This window comes from Ambystoma mexicanum, chromosome 3q, assembly GCF_040938575.1.
Source record: "Ambystoma mexicanum isolate Mex_15411 chromosome 3q, UKY_AmexF1_1, whole genome shotgun sequence".
In the NCBI taxonomy this organism is placed as follows: Eukaryota; Metazoa; Chordata; class Amphibia; order Caudata; family Ambystomatidae; genus Ambystoma; species Ambystoma mexicanum.
In genome coordinates this window covers 41,218,198-41,236,520 of record NC_090926.1, presented here as the reverse complement: position 1 = coordinate 41,236,520, position 18,323 = coordinate 41,218,198, and the positions used below count along the sequence as shown (strand labels likewise).

The 18,323-nt window shown below is 45.9% G+C and overlaps 1 protein-coding gene across 2 annotated transcripts in view; it reads right to left on the bottom strand.

Annotated features, from left to right (window-relative positions):
- Positions 1–8,761: 8,761 nt before the first annotated feature.
- The window catches only part of LOC138582074 (ras-related C3 botulinum toxin substrate 1-like), a 68,588-nt gene continuing 59,026 nt past the window's right edge, over positions 8,762–18,323 (bottom strand). Inside the window, exons 4-7 of one of the 2 annotated variants that reach the window (XM_069653023.1) lie at positions 17,611–17,673; positions 16,376–16,535; positions 15,646–15,781; positions 8,762–10,357 (exon numbers count right to left, since the gene is read on the bottom strand). In XM_069653023.1, the coding sequence (XP_069509124.1) occupies positions 15,648–15,781; positions 16,376–16,535; positions 17,611–17,673 (357 nt within the window). In that variant the 3' untranslated portion in view covers positions 8,762–10,357; positions 15,646–15,647. Of the gene's footprint in view, positions 10,358–15,609; positions 15,782–16,375; positions 16,536–17,610; positions 17,674–18,323 lie in introns of both variants that reach the window. The other variant, XM_069653024.1, reaches the window with a different exon arrangement.

The window sequence follows — 18,323 nt, the reverse complement described above, 5'->3', positions numbered from 1 at the left end:
TGACATAGAGGAGAGCGTCATTGGCGAACAGGCTGATTTTACAGTGGGAGCCGCCCATCTGTACTCCAGTGATAGCCTTGTTGTTACGCACCGAGATCGCCCAGGGTTCCATGAAAAGGGCGTATATCAGGGGGGATAGTGGACAACCTTGTCTCGTTCCTCGCTCTAGGGGAAAGGCTTCTGATTCCATCCCATTGGCGACCACCCTGGCCGTGGGTGTGGAATATAGTGCCGCCAACCATCCCAACCACCTCTGACCCATCCCTATTGCCGAGAGGACCTCCCCCATGAAAACCCAACTAACCCAGTCGAAGGCCTTTTCTGCGTCCAGGGACAGTAGGAGGACCTCCTCGTCCCGGGTTTCCCTTGAGTGCAGCACATGGAGGGTTTTGTGCATGTTGTCCGAGGCTTGTCTATTTAATATGAAGCACGTCTGATCTGGGTGAACCAGGCGGGGCAAGCATTTCTCCAGGCGAGTGGCCAGGATCCTGGCAAATATTTTAGCATCGAGGTTTAAGAGGGAGATGGGTCTGTAGAAGCCGCATTCTGTGGGGTCTTTTCCTGGCTTGGGGATTACCGAGATGAGGGCCTGTAGGAATGTGGGGGGATCGTCTCTTTGTTGCGGATTTGGTTGAACAATTTGGCCAAGGGTTCCGTGAGCATGGGCTGGAATTGTTTATAGAAATCAGCCGTATACCCATCTCCCCGGGGGCCTTCCCTGCTTTAAGTCTCTTGAATACTGCCTCCACCTCCTCCATCGCTATGTCCCCCTCCAAGCCCTGCAGCTCGGCCTCTGTTAAGCGGGGTACCCGGTGTTCCTCCAGATAGGCCCGGGTCTCCTCCGGCGATTCCCCCTCTTGTTTTGTGTACAGGTCCCTATAAAAGGTTGCAAAGGAGCCCACTATCTCTGCCTTTTTATTGAGGGCCCTACCCTCCCCAACTTTAATAGGTCCAACCCTCCTCTCCAGTCTACAACCCCTGGCTCTATGTGCCAGTGGGGTCCCCACCCTATCCCCCTTTTCGTAGTACTTTTGTGGCGTGTATCTCAGTTTCTTGACCACCTCCCCTATGAGGACCGTGTGCAGAGCTTGGCATTTCTCGCGCATTTCCGATAGGAGGGACTCTTTGTCAGCCCCCTCTTGGGTAAGCCTACCCCGCAGGCTCTTGAGTTCCGTCCGTATCTTGGCCTCAATGAGTCCTCTTTCCTGCTTACGCCTAGAACCCTCGGCTATAAGGATACCGCGAAAGGTGGCCTTCGCCGCCTCCCACACTGTCACCATATCCGTCTCCCCATTGTCGTTTGTCTCAAAATACGCCTCTATTTCACCTCTCAGGAATTCCCTGAAGACCGGGTCCCTCAGGAGCGTGTTATTACACCTCCACCGGGCTGACCTGGGGGACAGGGGGAGCGACCAGTCCACCACAAGAAGCTCATGGTCGGACCACGTTATTGCCTCAACCCTTGGGGCTGTAGCTACCCCACTCCCCTCTTTAGAAGTCAAAAGAAAATCAATTCTGGTGTAGGTGCGGTGTGGGGGGGAGAAGAATGTGTATCCCCCGGGCTCCGGGTGTGCCACTCGCCAGACGTCCTCCCAGTAGTGTTCCCTCAGCAGGGTCTGGAACGTTAGGTTATTTTTAGTTATCCCTTTCGGTTCGGTTGCCCTTGCCGTCCACCAGTCCAGCCCGGGATCTATTATGAGATTGAAGTCGCCCCCCAGTATCATGGCCCCTTCAGCCCATTCATCCATTACCCCTAGGATCTGGGTTAGGAAACCTATCTGGCCTGAGTTGGGAGCGTAGAGGGTGGCCAGGGTTATGCGTTCCCCTTCGTAAGTACGCTTAATCCCCAGGAACCTCCCCCCAAAGCCTCTCTTAGTTTCTGTATTAGTAAGGTGGAGTGTTTTGCTCAAGAGAATCCCCACCCCTTCCTTCTTCGAGCTTCTGTGGGAGGCCCAGAAGTTGGCACCGATTTCCTTCCCCCTGATGGGTGATTCCTTCCCCTGTCTGTAATGGGTTTCTTGGAGGAACAGCACCATTAGCTGCTGTTTGCGGAACATATTACTGGTCAGAGACCTATTGTTTTGTGAATTGAGGCCCTTGACATTGAGTGTGCCTATCTTGCCTTCAACCACTGTCATCTAGGTAGTCCATCTCTAACTTCACTGTAGTATAATGCTTGCGTGCGACCTGCTGTAAAATGGGAGATTCCTGTTCGGACTGGCTAGCCCCCCCACCCCCCCGTGAACCCCTCTAAGTTTTACCGTTTCGACCTTGATGATGGTCGTTCTCCCCCTTTTCCCCTGCCCCTTTCCCCCTCCCCCCTCGCCCCCGTCTTGAAGCGTTCATCCATGTCACCCGATCTCCTTCGGGGACGGTCAACGAACCACCAAGGACTCTACCCCAGCCCCGGGTAGTGTGAACATATGGATAACCCATTCTCTTTAAATCAGAATGAACGTGTGTAAACCTTTAAGCCAAACTTGTGAGACGTAACCTTGCTCCCGAGGTCCCCCGCCTCCCCCCGTGTCCCCAGGCGCGGACCCGACGTGCAGGTCCATCGAACCAGATAACAAACATTATGGAAAGGACAACAGTGGACAGACCCAAAACTCCCCACGGGCCTAGCTCAGCACCGACGTGACGCTCTTCCATGTGGTCCACAGGCCCCGGCCCTAGAGAGCCAGCAACATAGCCCCCAGCGGCCATGGTCACTGGGAAATCTCATGCTCAGATGGTGAAGTGGTGTTACAGTCACTTCAGGTGGTCCTCAGAGGCCGATGATGGGTGCCTGGTTTTTTGGAACTTGCGCGCCCCCTTGACCTTGGTCTTGCCACTGGGTTGTCCCAGTCTGTCGGGGCCCCGCGGTGGGTTCCTGGCCTCACCCCAGATCCACCGGACGGACCGGCACGGTCTCCCACCAGGTCGCCAGTGGCACGCAGAATGTCCTCCTCCGTCACCAGGTGGTGTCTTTCCCCCGACCACTCGAATGCCAGGTAGAAGGGGTGGCACCAGTGATATCTGACCTCCTTACCCTGTAACCATCTGGTAAGGGCTCCACATTTCTTTCTCATTGCGAGGGTGAGGGCCGAGAGGTCCTGGTAGATTGCCACCTTAGAGTCTCCGTATTGGTTATCACCGAAGTTCCTCGCCTTCTCCAGAATCCTGGCTTTGTCCTTATAGTAATGCAGTCGGGCCAGCACCGACCTCGGGCCTCTACCACCTCCGCCGGCTCGATGCACCCTGTCAAGTTTAATCTCGATGTCGGCCTCCGCCCCCATGACGACTCTTATGATATCGTTAACCTTGCCTTCCAGTGCCTGCGAGCTCACCCTTTTGGACTCCACAAGGCGAAAAAATACACAAGTTATTCCTCCTTTCCCTGTTCTCTATGTCGTCCACCTTGAACTGTAATTCCTCCTCCCTTCGATGTACCTCCTGGAACCTGGCCTCCATTCGCGTCTCCAGGATCGCCGTGGAGAGCTGGTCGTTCTCGACTCCCTCCACACGGTCTTCCAGGGTGGTGACTTTAGTGGTAAGGTCGGCCAACTTAGCACCCATGTCGGTTCGAATCCCACGTATCTCCTCCAAGATCATCTGGGTGTTATTTTGGATGGCTCCCAGGTCGGTAGGCGGCACTGATGGACACCCGGCGACCATTTTGTCCCCTCCGGCCGCAAACTGGTACTTGGAAAGGGCCTCCTTCCAACTCATGGGATGCTGGTTGCGGCAGAGTGTGGCAACTGACCGCCGCAGGGCCCACGGCCACGGTAGGACTCGTGTATGGGGAGAGACCGGGAGAGTCCGGGGCCAACCACAGTGGGGAGGCGCCCTCAGAGTGACTGTCTATGGTTGTGCCAGCCAAATAACTCAAGGGTTTCAGCGCCAGTGGGAAAGCGGGTCTATCCTCCCCCCGTGGTTAGGGAAACCACTAGATGGCTGGTCGTGTTCGGTGGGGTCCCCCGTGGCAGAGGTATGGGGGTCCCCTTCAGTCGAGCTGCATTCGTGGGGGCCAATTCATGAAGTCCTGGCCCGAGGGACTCTCACCTGGAACATGCCTTCTCCAGTGTCCCCCAGCTGGATGTAGTGTGGGCGCGCTCCCGCGACGGCCCGGGCTGGGGAGTTCTGGTGTGCGGTTAGGTGGGCCCGTTCAACTCTGTGGGTGGGTGGAGTGTCGGGGCGATGTGGTACGCGTTCAGCTCCTCAGGCGTCTTCGTTCAATGTCGAGCGCGCAGCAGAACCTCCGGGGACCCCGCCTCCGACTTCTCGCTCCAAGTGGATACACCCCCGCAGGCGGCCGCAGTGTTTCCCCGCTCCTGTGCTCTGCTGCGGCCTTGGCGCGCACCGCCTGCGTGTTGCTCAGGACCGTGGGGGGAGGGGCCACAGAGACCTCGGGTGGCCGAACTCGGCCCGTGGGTGATCGGAGAAACTCCTGGACTGGACCCCCTGGGTGGGCAGGGGTTCACACGGCCTTTTTTGAGAAGCTTTTGAGAGATGGGCTCCTTCTTCCTGCTCAACTCCGCAGGTTTCCCGGGGCTGGGTGCAGAGCTATCGGCTCAGGCGGCCATCTTGCCTGCGCCCCCTGGTGGCCTCCTCATGACATAATTTGATAGTCAGCACAACATGTAGTGTTGCCTTTGTTTGGCACTCTTCATGGTGCAATTGATAAAAAAGCTCTGCCCTAATTGGACAGTGACTCGTAAGGCAGCTCAGGCTTTAGCATCCCACAGAGACGGGCCAATCATGTAGTGAGTGGAAATCAGTGAGGGCAAAACTTTGTTGCATCCCATGAAACACCACAATCCATTCCCCGTAATTGGCTCTTTGGCCTTCCACCCCTTGCATCTGCAACTGCTGTCTCGATAAACGTTGCCAACTCTGTATCTGACATTCTAGTTATCTATGAATGGCTGTATGAAAAAAATGTGTGTGCGGCCCTGCTTCTGGAAATTAATTCCTTCTATTTATTTGTTTCACCAAGGACCTTTTACCTCCAAACGAAATGCCCTGATCTCAGTGGGGGTTTTGTGCTCATATCCTAGTTCTTCAATTTGGCAATGCTACTGTATGGGCTTTCATGTGTGTCTCACTCTGTCTTTCACAACCATTATGCATTCATTTGGCTATCATCTGGGAAGGCACCTGGTGTTTCAAGTTTGGGCAGGCCTCTGATGCATTGTAATAACAGAGTATTGCCATTTCTTAATTTGACCTCACAATTGTACCAGCCATCAGCAAGTGGGGAACAATAGTTCACAGCATCAACTTCAAAGAGTTTCACACTTTGCCTTTGCTCACCAGTGATAAATGATTGAAGATAGAAGCAAACATATCTCTGATGTATCAATAAACCTCGCTGTCCAAAGGAGCGCAAAACAGAATCAAGGGGATGGCTTTTCTACACAGCAGACAAAGCTTAACACTTCACAAATATATGTGTGCGTGTGGAATTATGTTAATAATAACTGTCTGGCAATTTGTTAAAACGGATATGTTAGTCTGTAAGACCAGGTAGCCAGGTTAGCGTTTCTTTGTGAGCTGTGGCCTGTCACATTAAAGTGACCTTTTCCACATAAAAGCGAGTCTGGGTAATTGTGTGCAGTAAGCCCTAAAGCTGCAGTGTTGAGGGTAGAAACGCTGTCAGTACCACACTCGCCAAACTCCACACACGCCGAACAATTAAACAAAATGGTGCTTTTCACAAACGTTGTACCACTGCTTTGGATACACGTACTATACAAATCTCATTTTATTATTATATTAACAGTGTAGTTTACATTGAAAACATACCCATAAAAGACAATGGGCCTCATTACGACCCTGGCGGAGGACCATGGTGCAATTTGCACCATGGTCCATGGCGCAGAGCTGCCAACTCCGCCATGGGGGTTGGCGGACTTACCAACCCATTCCGACCTTGGCGGGGCGGTTAGTCCCCAATCCCCATTTACCCTTCCCCATTCCCATTTTTGCCCCATAGGGTATAATGGGAGTGGGGAAGGCGTTAATTACGCCACCGTAGATTACGGTGGCGTAATTAACAAGAGGTCCCGTAGCGCCATGGATTTTTCCGCCCGGAAAATCCGGGCGTAAAAATCACCATGGCGCTACGGAAAGTCGTAATCTGGCGGAGAGGTACGCCATGCATTACGCTGGCGTAATCCCTCTCCGCCAGGGTCGTAATGAGGGCCAATGAAAAGTATGTTGATTACATTCAGAGCGATTGCAGGAAAGTGATTTTGCACCAGGGACACAGAGTACAAATAATATCATATCCAACAATAATAATAGTTAAAAGGTACATTCTGTGAAATCCTTTTTGACAAGTATAGACAAATCAGCAGTGGAGTGAAAGGAATTCAACTGCCAAAGGTCCAGAAGCAAGATGGCACCCATGATCCTAGCAACAGATCAGGATAGTGCATGTACAACATTGTAGGTCAGGGTGCAGTGCCTCATTAAATGCATAGACACATGTAGGATTAATACAAATGTGTCCATTAGCAGATATCCGATATAGAATCTGCAGGAAAATGTACATTCATAATTTGAAAGTGCTGATTGCCCACGTGCAACATCACCCACACTTTGACACCCAAAGCTCTAGTGGTTCCATGTGTTAAAATTGTGGCAAAAATGGCCGTAGACTCAAAATATCGTGGCAAAAAGGCTGTGGTTTTGCCACTGCAATCCATGTAAAGGTTGCGGGGGACACCCCCGCAAGACCCGTACCCATTATACCATTTAAGAGGAGCAGGGGACACCGCTGCAGCCCCCGCTCCCTTTAAATGGTGTAATGGGGTACACCTTTAACGGGTCAAACCACAGTATTTTTGCAGTGATTTTTTGTACAGGCAACATTTTTGCTGCGATTTTATCACTGCATACCTCTCTAGTGGTGTAATAGGCGGAACCATCACAGAAATTTCCTTTAAACAATTGGGGGCCCGCTGGTGCTGAAAGATAGTGCTCAAATGTTGATTCTTCACAATAGACACATACAGTATGGATCACGGTTATGAATTAAAGGCAAGTGTCTTCATAAAATGGCTTTAACCTTAATAACACTGCTGTGGCAATCACGCCTTTAGTGTTGGCTTAAAATATATGCAACAAATGCATGTACATTTGGCATTGTCCTCATCACCCAATTCTATTCTATTCTAAATCTTTTCCCAAAGACCACCACAAAGTACCTTACTACTAGCTGCTTAATTAGCCTACACAAAGGCACGTGGAACAATTGGACATGACACATTTTGAAAACAAATGCAAATAGTGAGTGCAAATATACATGATTTGATTTAAACATATCTCAATTGGTGAAGTAAAAGATTTCAATTCAAAACTAAGTTTACATTGTTCAATACTTATATTAGCAATTGCAAGCATAGAACACCTGAAGGGCTGTTGAAACAGTATGCCCTCAACAAAAAGCTTAACTTTAGGCAGGTCTATTGCCATTATCAATGTGTTCAAGTGTGTCTCCTGTTTAAGAGCCCGATTCCATTTTGGTAAAGGCATCACATTCTTCAGAATTGCATTAAAATGGCCAACTAAGAAGTCAACAGTACCACAGCAAACAACCCCAAGAGGACCACAGCAAACAGCCCACATGTGGATCAGGTTCTGCTTAAGTCTGAACGATCTCAAACAAAGCAAATCAAGTTCAAAAGTGTTAACGAAATCAAAACAAAACCATTATTAGATGCTGAGGAATTTGTCCAAACTAGTGTTGGCATTTTTGAAAATCATGGACAGAAAATGGCTTCCATCTATTTCCTAGTGAATAAAATAAATGAGGAGCCCAACGTTGAAACCACAATATAAATGGATCCTATATTGGATGGTAAACTGCACTATGTCCATGCACATATACAATAGATATTGCATTTCAGTAATGCCTTGACGGACCTTCAACTTTCATCAGGCACTGCTCACAAAGGCATCTGATCTAACAATAAATGTTTTAAGAAGATCACTAAACATGCAACCATTTGCCATGGACTTCATCAATAATGTTGATTACATTTCATTTATTTCCTCTCCCTGCACCACTCATTGACAGCATTACTTTGATATGAAACACCCATGTTAGCAACACCTTCAGTATCATCTGATGTGATATGGAGCTTCATAGACTAGTGGTTCTGCCAGAAGACGTCCCTGATATACCGAATTTCAGACTGGCCCAATACCAATGTCAACACGACACACACACACAGTGGAAATGAAAGTGGAAGTCATGTGATGACCCACACAAATCTGTTCAAGGCACAAACCTAAAATTGTATCTTTACGATTTACAGACAGCTCTGTATGTTCTTAGGTAAAGTTTGTCAGAAAGCTACACATGCCCAGTCATCTAGCTGGAAGATGTGTATATTTATTGGGAAACCATATACAAGAGGTATTACTAAGAGAATATCTTTTATCTATACGAAGGCAGGGTAGACATCCTATAAAATGCTCAGATGTTGTAAGTGAGGAACACACCTATGTCCATTCACTGTTCTTCCATCAGAATCTCTTTATGGAGCGTTCATACCACTCGAACCTAGTCAAGACGGAACATGTTTTAGTTGGTTTGCAATCATTTGTTTTTGAACAACTTAGTAAATCAATTGATGTTCAGATTTTCAAAGTTTCTGAAATAAACTTGCAACGTCAAGTGTTGTATGGATGTATGAGAAGGAGACTATATAAAAAAGTCCCAAAGCAAATTGACAATGTAACTGTGTGTTTGGTAAAAAAAAGACACGACTATTAATAGAACAATGTTTATATGCTGGACCATCTATTTGCTCCCAGTGAGCCTCGTTGCTATGACATTTAAGTGCTAACGTGTATTGCACAGCAACCCATCAATAAGACTTCTGCTATGGTGGCATTGAAGGCATGGAAGTTGTCCATTGTGGACCACATAAGCACCAAACAGCAATAGGTTTGAGCACATGCACTAGCCTAACTCCCAACACATTTCCATGTGAAGGTAACTCATTAATTAACTTGATCTGAAGGTTGACATCTCTCACTGTAAAGTTATGCTATTCGTCGTATACACCAGATTTTGTGAACAAGCTAAATGGACACAGCATTAGATTGGCCCGCTCGAAAGTTTGAAAATAATCAAAGTTAAATACACGTTGGAAGTGTGGATGCCAACGTTTTCAGTATTTCCACGGACTGTCCAGTGGGCAATGAGGATTGCCTGTTGCCATAGGATCTCCCTTGATTAGACAATATTCTTTGTAGACTTTCCCATCTATATGGTCAGATTCCTCTTTAGCTTTGAAAATAAAATCTTAAGCCCTATAGCATTATGGGTTTCAAAATTCTTGTATATCCTAAATGATGCAGTTCTGTAACTAAACCACATTTAAGACCAGAATGATGAATGACACATAAACTAGAGATTGTGTCTCTACAGTCAAAACAAAGGCTTTAGTGTGCAATGATTAGCAGTTTTGCAGACCAGCTGACTGCATATGGGGTTCATAGGATCACTGAGTCAGCCTTGTGGAAGCATCCGAAAGAGAAACGGAGTGAGAAGCATCACTTAAAATGGCATCTGAAGCTCCTAGATGAAAAATAAACGTAACCCTGTATTGTATTAAGTCTCAGAGAAAGAGCAGGAAGAATAGTGGCAGTAAACCATAGGCTCAATTGTCTCCACGACATAATAACATATGAAAAGCAGAAACAAGAAAAGGCAAATTAAATCAAGAAACAGCAGGTTTAAAATGGAAACTTGGCTTCAAAATAAAAGAACATCCATCGAGAAGGCGTATTTATATGATCTTAAATTCATCCTTAAGTTGGCCAACGCAGCTGTGCATTTTAGCTTTTATTTTATGATAGTTTTGACACAGTCTGACTCTTCACGTTATTGTGGACCGCTGAAGACATAGGCCCATGGTGGTGGATTTTTGATGAGAAGAATTGTTCTAAGAGGATCCAGCCCTCATTGGTAAAGACTGATGACATGGCACTTCAAAGATTATTTGACAACAGAGTGCATACCACACCATGCCCAACACTCCTCATCCATTCTAATCAGTGTGCACATGTGTGTGTGTGCTTGTGTGTGTGTGTGTGTGTGTGTGTGGGCATGTGTGTGTGTGGCATAGATCAAATATTGCCCATCGAAACGTTGGGAAGCAACTAGGTCTAGTGGACTAGGGCAGGCAATCCTGAAATCTGTAAACATATGAGACAATCTAGCTACAAAGCAGATATACAGACAAGAAAAACTGAAGTACTGAGGATGAATGGACGGTAACAATGTGTGGTGAAATATTCAATGGCACTAATTAAGTAGAATCACTGTAACGATGTTGAGAGTCTTTAAGTGCAGCACCTGTGAAGAAAAGAAGACACCGTCATGGGCAGTAAGACGAGAAAGCTCACATCACAAAAAAGACACTTCCCCTGCAATATAAGCCTTTACCCCAAAACTAGATTTACATGAATGTGCACACTCCAAGTCCTCATACAGATCACATGATGTGAGCATTTCCATTAGTTGGCATTCTATTCCAGGTAGACCTGGTGCGCATAGGTAGTGCCTTACATAAGGGAAGAAACGTATTGGTCCTTCATTATTTGTCGATGTTAAGTTCTGAATATCACTCCCCAGTGGGGGGGGGGGGCGGGTATGTGCATGTGTGTTTGTCAGTGTGTGTGTGTGTGTGTCTGTGTGTGTGTGTGTCTGTGTGTGTCTGTGTGTGTGTGTGTGTGTGTCTGTGTGTGTGTGTGTGTGTGTGTGTGTGTCTGTGTGTGTGTGTGTGTGTGTGTGTGTGTGTGTCTGTGTGTGTGTGTATATACTGTAAGATACCACTAGTTCCAATTTAAATGGCGCAATGTGATGGTTTAGCTTGGTCGTCAGGGACAACGCGTTTGCCTTGGAAGCAAGACAATGCACTGCAACAAAGGTTCGAATCCCGGTCTCACGCTTAGAAACTGGTTTCCGGTATTAAGCCCATTAGAAAAATATAATTGTTATTATAATTATCAGGTGCCTGTCTGTCAGTGATAGATCAATAGAAAGAAATACAGCCCCGTGCCCTGAGACATTAAAGGACAATTGCTAGAGGGCACATAGACCTGTTCAGAGGGAGTTCAAAATGTGTTGCACAGGTTTCAATCACATCTGCATGTAGTGTTGCTCAAGAATGAGACTGTATTTGATTTTCGTAGCCAGCTCCGGTTTGTGAATGGTTCTTGGTTCATCGTGAACACAACGAAATACGTGGAGTCAATTCCAGGCAGTAGAAGGAACACTATGGGCCTCATTAAGAGTGGTCCGGTCCGGAAACAAGGGTGCCGGTAAGCTTACTGGCACCCATGTTCTGGACCGGCACATAACGAGTCTGCCTGCCGGGGCCATTGAGCCTGACAGGTATGACCCTGCCGGGCGCAGCAGCCATGCGAAGGAGAGTTGCCATGGAAGCACCGGCACTGTTAGCATCGGTGCCGGTGCTTCCGAGTCCCCATTCCCATGGAGTCCTTTGGAACTTTATGGGAATGAGGACTTACAAATTCCGGCGCCTGAGTTCCCACGCTGCCACGAATTGCAATGTCGCTATGACACCGGGAAGTCAGGTGCCAGATCTGGTGTTACGGGTTACCACTGTACTCCTAATGAGTGCCGATGTGAGACTACATGATTACAACATTGTTGAAGAGTATAGTTTACAGTAACATTAAGCTCAATGCAAAGAACGCGTATTGCACAGACTCAGAACTTAGATGCTGCCCTGTCGTATAATAAAGCAATTAAACTGATCCGCACAGCCAGGGGCCCAAGTTATAGGTCCGAATTCAGTGAGGGTATTAACAATGGGCCCCAGCGCCATTACCACCCGATCTGGCAGGCGCCGTGTTTTCGATCTAAAAACCCAGCGTGATGACAACAATGTATTTTGTGTGAAAGAACATGAGGCACTTCGGTGTCCTGTTCATCAAGCAAAAAAATTACCTAAAATGGCCGCCATGGTGATAGAAGGCAGGGCGCCATGCAGAGCCCCCTCTTGCATTACCATGGAAGCCAAGGACGTGAAACAGTGACAGCAGTGGTGGCATGCCAAATGGATCAGGTAAGTGGGGTAGAGGTTGAGAGGGTAGACTGGGACACCAGAGGGAGGGCGGGGGGTGGCAAGCAGGTGAGCTGCCTTCAGGTTGCTTGGAGCACGGGCTTAGATCGTGGGATTCAGGCCACGATCCGAGGCACCTGATTATGGCTCCCCTGCCCCGGTTGCAAATTTCAATCCAAGCCCTATAGGTGAAGGTTCATTACGACCATTACCTTGCAACATAGAACCCTTCTACTGCTGAATTTACAAAGACTGTTTATGCATACTTCTGCCAGACACTGCATTTATATTTGCTGCAGATCTTTGGATAATTTACAGATGAAAACTCAAGCTTGGAAGAGATTTCTTAAATACACCTTTGTTTTTTACAGCATCTAGTAAGCCAGATAGATATTGATGAAGGCACCGTAGTTTCAAAGAAAATGTCTCCTACAGGTAGTAATAATAATAATAATAATAATAGTAGAGTTTATTGGTAATAATATGCAATCTAGGCTCAGTAAGTAACTAATTGCTCCCTGCTTTACAGATAAATCTCTGAGAGAATATGGGTAACAAAATTATGGGGCAGTGCTTTTTAAGCCAATTATATACTCCTGGTGTAATGTCCTGCCTAGTTTGCAAGACCTTTTTGTTTCTTTGCAGGATGACCTATAGGCTTCTGTGTGTTTTGAACTTTGAGAGTAAGTTTGTGAGGAATCTCCATGATTTTTCACCAGTTTACACTGTTTAGCGGGAGTGTGGGGAAAGAGGGCCAATCATTGTGGATTCAAACCATTGATTGGATCAACAAACCAAGTGAAGATTTTCAATACCTGTCCAGATGCCTGAGGAAGGGGTCACTATTGCTATTAGAACATTCTACGCTCATCGGCCGTGGACAATGGCCCACCATCCCATTACGGCATACCCACCAGACTGCAACAGGTTTCGTGGCTATTGTGGGTTGCTTGGTAAGGCCTGGGACATGGCTGAACCTCAAGCCCCAGTCAATTCAGCCATAACTTGCAGAAACAGCATGCGTTGCTCAAAGTTACACACATCAATGGGTGCCACAAAATATATGTTATAGGATTTTTATAGTTGTTACATATTTCTTAAAGAGGAATTTTTGATAACTTACATACCGTGCTGGAACAGAATGATACATCTTCCGTTATAAAAAGCCTTAAAAATCACTGAAAAAAACATTGTTAAAGGTGCATTATGGTTACGTTGCCCTGCCCCATTTCTATTGTAGGTTGGTTGTCATGGCTAGAGATATTGCTGAAGTGACTGCAGCCCATGTGCAGTAGCCCTGATGCCCTAGTGGACACTGGACCGGGTTGCAGGCTAGGTGCAGTGGATATTGAGGCCGGCTTGGTGGTGCCCATAGCATGTAAACCATGACTTGCATCCCCAACATGTGATTCATAAAAGTGATACACATCAGTATGCACTGCAAAAAGGTTGTTTGTTAAAATAATGTTATAGTTATTCCATATATATTAAAAGTGGAATTATAATGACTTACATCGAATGCTCAAACATCAAGAAACTTCTTCAGTTATAAAAAGCATTGACATTCAGTGAACACACGTTGTTAAAGGGAAGTTATGTTTAAGTTCCTCTACTAAAAACCAGTGAAATTAGGTGAAAAAACTTTGTTTAAGGGCCTTTTGGTTGCAGCGCAAAATCTAAAAACCAAAGAAATTCACTAGTTATGGTAAACTATGCAACATAACTCACGTCCGTGCCATGATCTGCACAGACTAACACCCAGTACATGAAATATGACATCACAAATGGCATCATGGATGTATCACATATAATAACATCACTACTCTTTATTAATCCTCATGAAAAGTCCTTAGAAGGGGTTCAAATTAGAGTATTGCTACCAACATGAAGGTGGATAGGTAGGCCTCTCAGTATCACAAATTGTACATATTCAAACATGCATTTCTAATGAAGTTCTGTCGATATTAGAGCAATCTAAAAATACATAAAAACAGGCAATGACTGCAGCATAGACCATAGAAATGGAGCATTCTCAATCCAGTAGATTGTGCTAGTAGAATCATACATTGAAGGCTATCACAACCTTCATGTATGTTAAACTTGCTGCCAAGGGCTCCGTATACAAGAATAACTAGACATGTGTCTGGAAAGCCATAGTTTACTTAATGCATACAAATCATATGCACACACAGGGAAGCTCCAGTAAGGGGCAAACACTTACTATGATCAGAGAACGAAACTAAGATTAGAGTCTGTCATCATGCGTATGGGACCTGCTTATTGTTACATGTATGTGCATCATTAGCTTATGTGAAACTCTAAAGAGAGTATGCTAAAAACATTGTGCAAGGTTAAAGTCTACGAATACAGCACCTTTATAGTATGTGTATCATGCTTTCATTGCAGTACGTCCATGTCAAATCCGGTGTTTAAACTGCTTAATGTCACAAAACAAAAACAACAACAAAAACAACTTACTAGGATATTTGATGTCATCAGTACTGTCACTGATGATGCCATTTGTGATGTCATCTGTGATGTGCTGGGGGTTAATCCAAACAGTGCATTTATCGGGGTACAGGTTATTGTGGCGTAGTTTACCATAACTGGTTCATTTACTTGGTGTTTAGATAATGTGCTGCAACGATAATGTCCCTTTAACAGAGTTTTTTATGTTTGGCTTTGCACAACTTTTTATTATAATATATCTCTACATTCAAAGAAGACAATGGGATGAACCTTAGTTAGGCTAATAGTCATTTATTATTAAGATTTCATAATCTTCAGATTATACCATTAGGCACTGGAAGGGGGAAGCTCAAGGATTCACCTCTGCAATGTCTTATCTGTTGTTGTCTGTTTCTGATTTGTGTTTCCTTCATAAAGAGTCTTGCCTCACACATTCCAGAGTGAAAGATGTAAATGGGGGACTGCAAAAGACATGCAAGCAGGCAAGAGAAAGGAACATTGCTGGGCTGCTCTCCCAGAGGCATGAAGGGACGGCGTCGTGTCAGTCATGGCATGTCCAAACCTACTGAAAGACGGTGTGTTTTTGGCAGTGTCAATTGCGTGTCCATCTCCCCTGAGCCAGATTCCCACCTTCGTTGAAGCTTGGGATGGGAAATGCATCCAGACTGTTGGACAATTGTATTTAGAAAATGCTTCAGGCTGTAGGTCGCATTTTCAGTGTTGCCTCCAAAAGGCTGACCCGAGATACATAGAGCAAGCCAGTCTCTGCACTGATGCCTTAGCAAGATCAGTGGTGGCATCGTCATCCACATGTTGGGCTTGCGCGTCTAGAAGGCCACAAGGGAGGCGGGACCATTAGTCAATAGAAATACGCAAGTGTACTCCAAGGGCATCTCATTAGTACCAGGTGTCCAAGGAAGGGGACGCTATTGCTATTAGAACATTACACCCAATAGAAGAGTAGAATGCTCTGTTTAAAACACAGAAAGGCAGAGGAGAAGCAATAGAATACTTAGACAACTTATGCCAACCATTATAGCCTCCTTACACAACTTTGAAGTGGAGAAATGCCACATGTCTTTACCCCTAGATAATCAAACACGTTTTCTTCTTTTTCATTGTCTTGGGTTGTGGTTCCAAGACGGCCCTAATGGCTTCATCAAACACGGTCTTCAGGTTACGCTGTGTCATGGCAGAACATTCCACATACTTCACAGCACCTACAGAAAAAAAACCACAAAGAGCACGAGAAAAAGAGAGAGACAGAGAGAGAGAGAGAGAGAGAGAGAGAGAGAGAGACATATAAAGGGTGTTATTATGGTGAGATATCCTCAGGAGACCAAATGGCTACACCAACAGTGGCAGCTTCAGGAACTCCCCAACAATCTGAAGCAGCTCCTGCGGAACTGGTTTCATGAAATCCCACCAATTGTAAAGGAGCTAAAAAAAAGATGGGTCTGCTTGGAAGCAAATTATCCTGTGCTCACACCATTGTTCTCCTTCTATAGTACGAATACATAGTACATCGACATTCTTGAAGTAGCATGAAGACTGTTCACCCACTGCACATCCCCTATAGGTCCCTTCAAATATGGAGATTTGCAGATCATCTTGTTTGCTTGTAAGACCTCAGCATACCCCTTACTCAGAGTGTCACTATTTTACTTTTGTAGCTATGTCCCACTGTTAAAGTGCTGCCCAATTTCTAAATATTGGTGGGTAACTAGATGTCATTAGTTCAGCAAGAAAAGTCATGTAGGGAATAAATACTGTTCAAGAGGAAGAGACACACAGTCAGCAGTCAGGAATCTTACCAATTTCCTTTGCCAGTGCCAGACCTTGCGGGAATGTGATGGGCGAAAGTCTATTCTCTTTTAGTTTTTCAATAGTTTCTTTGTTGTCACGAAGGTCCATTTTTGTGCCAATAAGGACAATAGGGGTGTTACTGCAGTGATGGTGGACCTCACGATACCACTGGGAACGAGGCGAGAATAAGAAATGTGATAGCAAGGATTGCAAAAGACACTTCCGTTACATGTCACCTGCACTTTAACCCGCTTCCCTCGAGTATAATGCTGAGTAGGAACTATCACGGACATATCTCTGGGTGTGGATATAAAGTATGGAAGCAGTAGATTGCCGCAGCTTGAAACGTGTGCATACAAGTAGTAATACACAGCATGTTCACAAAGAAAGATGGAATCCCTCTTAAGTACAAGAAACAGTGTTCAAAATGCACAGGCTGAGTAGTTAATCAAGCAGATATCACCAGTTCAGGGGGCCTGCCCAGATGGCAATGGCCCAGAGCCCAGGTTATAGACCCGAGCATAGCAAGGGCCTTACATCCAGGCCCCTATGCTGTTACCGTTTGGTGATGTCCCCTGGACGGCTGATTATTGCCATTAGCACAACAAGGCAACCCGTGGGGTGCTTATAGCAATGTACAATTTAAAAAAAGGCTGCTCCCTATATGCACCTGGGCCATTGGATAGATGAAGCAGTGACTGGTTGCCATGGAGATGAAAGGCGGGGCTCTGCTTGAAGACTCTCTTCAATTTCCATGGCAGATGCTGAAACAGTAATGCTGGAAGCTGAGGGGAGCAGTGGTAAGGGGGAAGAGGCAGGTCGGGGCTCGGCCAGGGTTATGGGAAGAGGGGGACAGCATATGAGGGTGGAAACCAGAAAGTAGGGGTTGGCGGCGATGGACTGGCTATGGCTTGCAGCAAGGTGGGTGCGTTAAGCACTTGGGTTGCTCTGACAGTCTTGGATCATGTGATTCATCCAGGGTTTCGAGCAGTCTGATTGACCGACGCACTCACTGAGAGTTCTAATTTTGATTAACATCCCCCTCCCAAGTTCTTAAATATAATACCATCAAATTGGATATTACACAGCAGGTACAGTCCCATTATTTTATATTAGCCAATTGTATTATTCTTACAGCTTGAGCCGAAACATCTGGATTACTCAAATTCCCCAAATGTGCACTCTGTACATGTGCAGGCATCCAAATATGAACAGAGGTATAACTTCAAAAATATTAATTTACCTTGGCAAGAACATTTTCATAGGAGGCGGGGCTGACCACAGAGTAACAGATTAGGAAAACATCCTGAGAGGGAAAGAAAAGAAAGACACAACGTCATAATTCAAGAGGAACGGAGAACATATGGTGAAGACAGGTATAATTTGGTCCTGATCATCATGGGGTTCAGTGTTATCGTCTCTCCTTCTGTTTTTGGTCATGTGCACTAATATTGAATTGAGGCATACATCTTATATCTCACAAATATGTTGGCATCCTTCTCCAAAGGCTGTAATGAAAAAAGCTAAGGATGATCCCGACCCAATGCTTGAAAATACCACTTCACGCAAAAGTCTTTCAACAAAGAAAATAGAAAGTAATTAAAATGTTTTTTAAAAGTTGTGATTATCTATTATGAATTCAAATATAAATGTTATATAGCGTTTCAGAAGTCAGAGTTTTTAGCCAAAAATAGAATGCTTTTTAAACACGTTGGGCCTGACTTCCAAAGCTCTTCACTTGGGTGAGGCCTGAACATTTCAGATTTGCTCATGCAGCCTGAGAGCAAATCTGGGGCGGTCTGGAGGAACTTTGCGATGCCCTTAGGCACATTATTGCGACTCATTCTGACACATGAACATCTCCAAAATGCTTTAGGAAGCTCCAAAGATGCCCCAGTTTCTTTATTTGTCAATAAGTCAAAGATAGAATGAGCAAATCCTAGATCTTCAGGCCAT